This window comes from Kryptolebias marmoratus, linkage group LG12, assembly GCF_001649575.2.
Source record: "Kryptolebias marmoratus isolate JLee-2015 linkage group LG12, ASM164957v2, whole genome shotgun sequence".
Taxonomy (NCBI): domain Eukaryota; kingdom Metazoa; phylum Chordata; class Actinopteri; order Cyprinodontiformes; family Rivulidae; genus Kryptolebias; species Kryptolebias marmoratus.
The window spans coordinates 8590108-8597429 of NC_051441.1; the positions used below are offsets into that span (position 1 = coordinate 8590108).

Consider the following 7322-nt stretch of genomic DNA (forward strand, 5'->3'; position numbering starts at 1 on the left):
GATATAACGCAACTCCAGCCAACAGGCAGTCGGGCGTCCAACCACGGTGAAAAGGCCAATGCCATGTGCAGCGAACCGCATGCGAGAAGAAAAAAGGAACAGAGCCTCGGATGACGTCAGGCTATATAGCCTCTGATTGATCATCTGATGTGTCACAAGTGTGACTCTGTTGATACTATTACTCGAACTGCGCATGCGCGAAGGGAACATTCAGTGCTTTCAGCACCGCCCTCTGGCGGTCAGTAGGGATGAAATAGAACTCAGCCTAGTCACGGCAAACCATCAAATATGGTCTTCTTTAGAGTGCACCTTTGTTGTAAAATCCAGTTTTAACAACTAGTTTTTCCTTTAGGATATTCATTCAGTTATTGCTCTGTAAAAACATAACCAAACAATATTATCACAATGTCGTCTCAAAGACCAACTCTGGTATACAGCTCTTATTCAAAACAAAGGTTTATTTTGGTCTCATAATGGCTTTGGGCGTACTTCTTTAGAGTACAGATATTCCAAAGCCATTAAACATCACTGTAGCTACTTCACAATATCCATTAGACCGAATTTCCACAGGAAACCAGAGCCTGCTCCTTCTCTAAATACATGTCTTTGCATGTTTATAAATACACTGTTTACTGCTGACAACACACACACACACACAATATATATATATATATATATATATATATATATATATATATATATATATATATATATATGGTTTGTTGCCTTAATTAAACCAAGTCTTGATTGTTTAAAGGGGAAAATGTACTTTTTGCATGTTTCTGTACTACTATTTGGGCATCTACTGCTTCTAAAAACAGTCCAAGCACAAAAAAAAACACCCAGCCAATTTTTGGCAATAAGTAAATGTTTTTCTGGTGTCTGTAAAACGACCCGTTTCAAAAACCTCAGGATTGATGCGTCACAATCCCCGTTACTTAGGCAACCCCAAACCGAGCCCAGCCCCTCACCTAGGAACCCAAGTGGCGCTCCACTCACTTCATTACAAGAAGACCGTCACGTTTGTTCTGCTGGTTTTACTGCTAAACAATGTCTGCTAGAAAAGGAAAATGTTCTGCTGTCGGCTGCAAAATAAATCGTGTGTTTATGCATGTTCACCCGGTCACAGAGAACAGAGCTGCGTGGCTTCATTTTCGTTGGAAATGTCCCCGCAATATTGCCAAAGAAAGGTGTAGTTTGCGCAAACCATTTCAGGAAGGAGTCCTGCGTCTCACGCAACATTACCCACAATATCTGCACATTTACTGTCGGATTTGTAGTAAAATTGATCATCTACATTAGCTACAGTGTGAGGAAAAAGGTCGCATTTGCAGAAAAAAAAAAACGGTCTGTGTGTCGAATTATTGAGCTAATGTCAGCTGCTCGACTTCACATCATGGCGCCAGGCTAAAGCTGAGCAGATTGTGGCGCAGAGGTGGAAGCGAAGCAGAATCCTCAGCTTGAATTAATCACAATATAAATGTGCGTCAGATCCGCAGCGTTTAATGCAGTGTTTTTAATGCAGTGTGTTAGTAGGGTGCCGGGTGTTAGGACAGCATGGCCAACAGCAGCTTTTTTGCATGAAAGTGACAGCCCTAAAATGAAATGAGCTCAAAACAGTCAGAACTGATCAGGTGAAACCTCAATATCTGAGAATGATTTTGTGTATTAAATGTAATAAAGATGTTTTGTACAGCCCACAGACCTATCCTGACTTGTTCAAGGAAGCATAATAGGTCCCCTTTAAACCATTTATTGTTGTATGGATCAGATCACAGTTATTATTTTTATTGTAGTCATCAACATGAGGTTAATTAAACCAGTAAACTAGTTCAAAACTAGTTTACAAATCTGCTAAAGTGTAAACCACCTCCCTTTCTAATCATTTCTGTCGATTCACAACCCTCATTCTGTTGATAAGGTTTTGTTACTGTTGGCAGAATAAATTCAAGAGTTAGATTAATGCTTGACTATTTGTGTTTTATCAAGAAATAAAAGCAGATATGGTACAAAACCAATGACAAAATTGTTCTATTTTTTCTTTAAATAACTTAATTGTTCAAGATAACGCAGTGCTTACATTTTATACATTTCCAAATATCTTGTTTTATGTAAAACATACCATTACAAATTTGAACATTAATAGTAGCTTACACTAAAACAAACAATGCAAACATATAGCTTTCATTTTCAAAGCTGATTTGATGTGAAAATACTTTTTGTAACCACGTCACAGAACACGAGTCTAGATTAATGTTTAGCTATAGATTATTAAATCATTAATTGACGTGGTTATGATTTTAACAACGTTGGCATTTTCATATTAGATAAATTTGTGGGTTATTGCCTGAATGTTTGAAGGTACAACCCGAGTGTCACTAATGAACTGAATCATTACTTGATGTAAATAAATTATCGCTACAAAGACAGAAACATATCACTATACGGCCTGACTTGTACACGTCGAGTTTGGTAGGCTAAACTAAACTAAACCGCTGCGGAGAACTTCTTGGTCGGGTTGGTAAATTAAATGTCTGGGCCTTCGAACAAAAAAAGAAAACAAGCTAAATTCAGCTAGCTAGCTGGCCTGAAAGCCACAGCCCCGTCAAAACAAAACGCCACAAAACATCGCATTTTTAAACGATGACAATTATTAACCGGGCCAATGTGCTGGTAACTCACCCAGAAGCCTCTCAAATGTGCCTCCACCTTTTCCCATAGTTTCTTCAGAGTCCCGGACAAGCTGTCGAAGCGTTTGGTTTGATGAGCGGATCCCGATATTTCAGGCTAACCTGTTAGCTTAAACTGCTAGCACACAGCTGCAGCGCTTCCTTCTTCTCACTTCCGCCACGGGAATGGAAATGTCGCCCTCTAGCGGCGAAACACCGAAGCCACACATTTACATTAAATTATTGCCAATTTGAATTAGTGGGAAATATTTTAGAGGTCATATAAAACATGTTAAATTGCGGATTACAACATGACTTAACCTAAGAGTATATGGCTTTATTTTCAAGATTATAACCTGTTAAAAGACTAAAGAGTAATTTAACTCCCTTGAAAATCTTGTTTTCCTACCTCCAGAGGTTTACCTTTCTCTCTAGTGGAACCATGTACTCCAAGAACCTCAGATACTACTGCTGGGTGTGGTTACAGGTGTAACGAAACTCCCTTTCACTAATGTTCTCAGAGGCAGAAACATAAAAGTTAACCTCAGTGTTAGGTTATCTCTTTAAAATGCAGTTTATTAAAACACCAGTATGTAACAATGAAAGAGATAAATCTGCCATTTTATAATCAAGGAATATTTTGTTTATTTGTCTTTACTTGAGCAAAAACATCTATGCAAATGTGCATTTTATAAAGTGATCTTCAAACTCATATGAAGGACAAATGTTTTTCAAATCACGCAACTGTTTTTCAAGAAAACTAATTTTTTTGGTTATTAAATAAATACTTTTATTATTTTTTTGCATAGGCCTCAAAAATTCATAAATCTGATGATGTGACAACCTTACTTTATTCCTCCAGTACTTGTAACTTAGTAAGGGCATTTCTGTTTTCTTCAGCTTAATAAAAGACAAACATAAATAGATAAGTACATTTTATGGAAAATATATGTTTTAGTTTTTACAGCCATTCAATTTTATTTGTGAAGTGTTATACTCAAACAACCACTAGGTCTAAATTTAAAATGATCATTGATAAATAAACAGTACTGACTTATATAGTTGTTTAGATGACTCCTTGTTATTTTCATTGTCAAGAAAAGTGTTGACGTCATATCTTTAATTGATCTTAAACACTCCTCTGGTTATTTACTCTTAATGGCTCATTTGTTCCACCCTATGTTTCCACTTGACAATTGTAGCAGAGAAATACAGTATTCGCAGTATTACTCCACTATCACTGCAGGCACACTTAGGTCACATATGAGTCACTACCTGGCACTTGGAACACTGGCGGCCATTGTTATTGTGGCGCTATAATGTTCTGTAAAGTGTCATTGTGCTGCCCGGGCTTCTGCTGCTGCGAAACACAAACCATCAAATCTGATGGAGTGATGCATCACAGCTACAACCATCATTCAGAGCTACGTGTTAAAGAAAACATTTCAGAAATGAGGAACTGAATAGTTTTGTATCTTTTTTTTGCTCGGTGAGTCAGTTCAGGCGAGACTTCCAAAGACGAACATCTCATAAATCAAGATTTTTGTCACTGATGTATCAGAGCTCACGCCATCAAATTCTCACTGTACATGTTTGTTGAAACGTCAAAGATAGTTGGGAAAATAAACCCTTTTCTGTTCGAATAAATTCTTGTCCTCTGTGATTCAAAACAGAACAGGTGAACAGAGTTAAAGTGAGGCTGAATTAATGTGGTTTCTTAACAAAACACTTTCATTTTGTAAAAGAAAAGAATAACGTTTTTCTGTTCTTTTGTGCCTAATAAAGCGTAGCTGAGACAGAAAGAATAGATGGAAGACTGAACAACACTCACACACACACACGCACTCCTCAACAATATGGTACCACAAACAAATGCACAACCATCCCTATTGTTCTATTGTTTTTCTCCATTCAGCAGAAGTAGTTTCAAATTAACATTTTTTTTATTTTCATTTCAAAACACTGCTATAATTAATGTATTAGTATTTTTACATTCCATACTTTGTAAAAGCATACAGCTCAGGGATTTTTAAAAGATTCTATAATTGTAAAAATGTGCAACACGCCATTTTCCTCAGCAGAGGACACAACTTTTTTATTGTGTTTTACTGACAGACAGAAAACGTGTTATTCAAAAAAAAAATTGGGTATGAAATTATAAAATAAATCAAAATGTCTCTATAAAGCCGTGTGTAGCTTTACAAAGAACAAAAGTACACTGGTGTGATTTACATCGAAAATTATGTAAAAGGAGAAAATTCAAGAGGAGCAAAAACAAGTTTGTCATCATTTAAGGTGGATTTATGAAGCTTTAGGGGATTCAGACGTAACCTTTGACCTGTGCGGCAGGGGCCCTACGGGGACTACTTTCTCCACTGCTGAAGGTGGGAGAGCCTGGGATGCCGGGGGGACTTGACCCTGCGTACAGCAGGGACCCCCCAATGAGGAGCAGAGCTGATGCCACCCAGCCGATGTAAAGGGCAGGGCCGAGCTCGCGCTTGTGAGGAGCCGCCACGTGGGGGTCGTAGAAGTCCCTGATGATGGAGTGGGCAGTCCAGCAGACGGGCACAAGGTACAGGAAGCCTGCGATGGCAAAAAGGGCACCAGAGATACGAGCAAACCGGGCCTTCAGGCTGTTGACGCCAACACATTTGGTGCACTTGACTCCAAGGACCCCCAGGGTCAGAGCCAGACCGCAGAGCAGGACGGAGAAGACGGTGAGGCCGCGGGCCGCCTGCATGTCGCTGGGCAGAGCCAGCAAGCTGTCATACACTTTACACTGGATCTCCCCCGTGCTCTGCACGATGCAATTCATCCAGAGGCCTTCCCAAATGATCTGAGCCGTCACTATGTTGTTGCCGATGAAAGCGGTGACCCTCCACAGGGGGATGGTGCAGACTATGGCCCCACCCACCCAGCCGACGATGGACAGGATCAGACCCAGCAGCTGCATGCCCGTGGTTGCCATTTTGAAAGGTGCTGTTTGAATCTGACGGATTTGTCTTGGTTTTACGTCAGTCTTTGTCGCAGAGGGTCAAGTTATCGTCCCAACAAAGAAGTGAAGCTATTTATTAGGCCGGAAATGTTGAAATCCACTTCTGAATCCTTGGTTTGTGGTGATGATGATGATGGTGGGATCTGTTTGGCTCTGACAAGAACGGAAATCCTGAAATTCAGAAAACAAAGTTGAGCCAATTGAAACTTCAGATATCAAATAAACAATGCAGCTAATTTTACTGAAAATAATAATAAGAACAAAACAAACACTATGGTAATCATGTTAGTGAAGAGACTAATGGAGCATATATTTATCATAAATATTTGGAAACACAGAGGCCCATGTTGAGTGGATTCCATGAAGCGTTTGAGATAATGGCCCTCTTTGAGACAGCTGTGGGTGTAAAGCTACGCCTTGCAGGGTGAGTGGATTATCTCAGAAAAACATGAAGGGGCTCTGAACACAAGCAGCTTTCATGAAGGCTTGTGGAGTGGGCCAGCAGGACCTGTATCATCTGTTTATCACTGCTCTCAGATTCGACCAATTCAGTGAATCAAACTATTCAGGATCAGGTTTGATCATTGAACACGGAGGGGATTTGTCTCACTGCATGGATCACAACTTGACAAAGATGGATCCAATTTACATATATTTGTGAGGTTAAATTTTAGGTTTTAAGAGGCAAACAGTACACTTTGTATTGCAGTGAGGCAAAATAGGTTATACAATTCTAAAAAACCATAACGATCACTTTCCTGTAGGTGCTAAACTAAGCATGGAAAGACATTTTATGACTGTAAATGTCCTTAGATGTGTATTTTTTTATCATCTATTTTATTTTGGGGAATAATTGCAGACATTGCAACTGAACAGAAGCAACAGATAACATCCCAAACACACCCCAGCTTCTTTACATGACCATAACACCGCAGATGAATTTTAGAAATCAGTCCTGTTGCTCCTTTTGTTGTTAGTTTTTCACCCAAACAAAAGACAGCGGTGAAATTCCTGCAGATACACAGAATATTTTGGGATATTTACCTCGAATGGCATAAGCTGAGCTTTCACTGCTCCCCTGGAGATGATCCTCAGGTTTGTTCACTGATTCTTCCAGCAGTGGATGAGTGGAGTTGTGAGTTTTCAGTGCAGTCAGCAGGAAGGCCACAACGTTTGGGGGCTCTGCCTCAGAGGCTGGGTGACCCGAGCTTGGACACTTTGGACTGGACAGGAGATGAGGCTGCACTCAGAGATGCCAGTGAGAGTCTGTGTGGTGGTGGGCAGAAGCATGCGCCTGTGTGTGCGAGTGTGTCAGTGTGTGAATGTGTTTGAGTGTGTCTGCCAGTGCCTGGCGTACAAACACAATGCCTCGCTGTTTCTCTGTGCACCTCCCTCCCAGCTCCTCGTCAACCTCTGTCCCAACTCTGCAGTACCCCACACATCTATCCAACCCTTCAATCCCTTTATGTCCTCTTATTCTCTCACTTGTTCACTTATAAGGGCCCACTCTGTCCTTTTTACCTCTCTTTTCTCTCTTAAATCTGTGCAAAAAAATATCAGTCTTTATTGTTCAGACATTAAAACATGTAGTTCATAGAAGATTGTCAAGCACATTTTTAAATTAATAAATAAATTGACAAAAATGATTAAATATTTAG

The 7322-nt window shown here is 39.9% G+C and overlaps 2 protein-coding genes across 6 annotated transcripts in view; both read right to left on the reverse strand.

The window, feature by feature from the left end:
• hgs (hepatocyte growth factor-regulated tyrosine kinase substrate) overlaps window positions 1-2836 on the reverse strand; it is a 26771-nt gene extending 23935 nt beyond the window's left edge. For all 5 annotated transcript variants that reach the window (XM_017425437.3, XM_017425440.3, XM_017425439.3 and 2 more), the window contains exon 1: window positions 2683-2836. In XM_017425437.3, coding sequence (XP_017280926.1) covers window positions 2683-2719 — 37 coding nt within the window. In that variant the 5' untranslated portion in view covers window positions 2720-2836. The remainder of the gene's footprint in view (window positions 1-2682) is intronic.
• A 1898-nt stretch (window positions 2837-4734) lies between these two features.
• On the reverse strand, window positions 4735-5672 carry cldnk (claudin k). The gene has a single exon (XM_017425457.3). It carries the CDS (start codon window positions 5635-5637, stop codon window positions 4990-4992), a length of 648 nt encoding a protein of 215 aa, XP_017280946.1. The 5' UTR covers window positions 5638-5672; the 3' UTR covers window positions 4735-4989.
• Window positions 5673-7322: the final 1650 nt, after the last annotated feature.

What these genes read in the sequence shown, in the direction of transcription:
- cldnk (XM_017425457.3), bottom strand. Translation starts at nt 5,637, where the DNA reads ATGGCAACCACGGGCATGCAGCTGCTGGGTCTGATCCTGTCCATCGTC.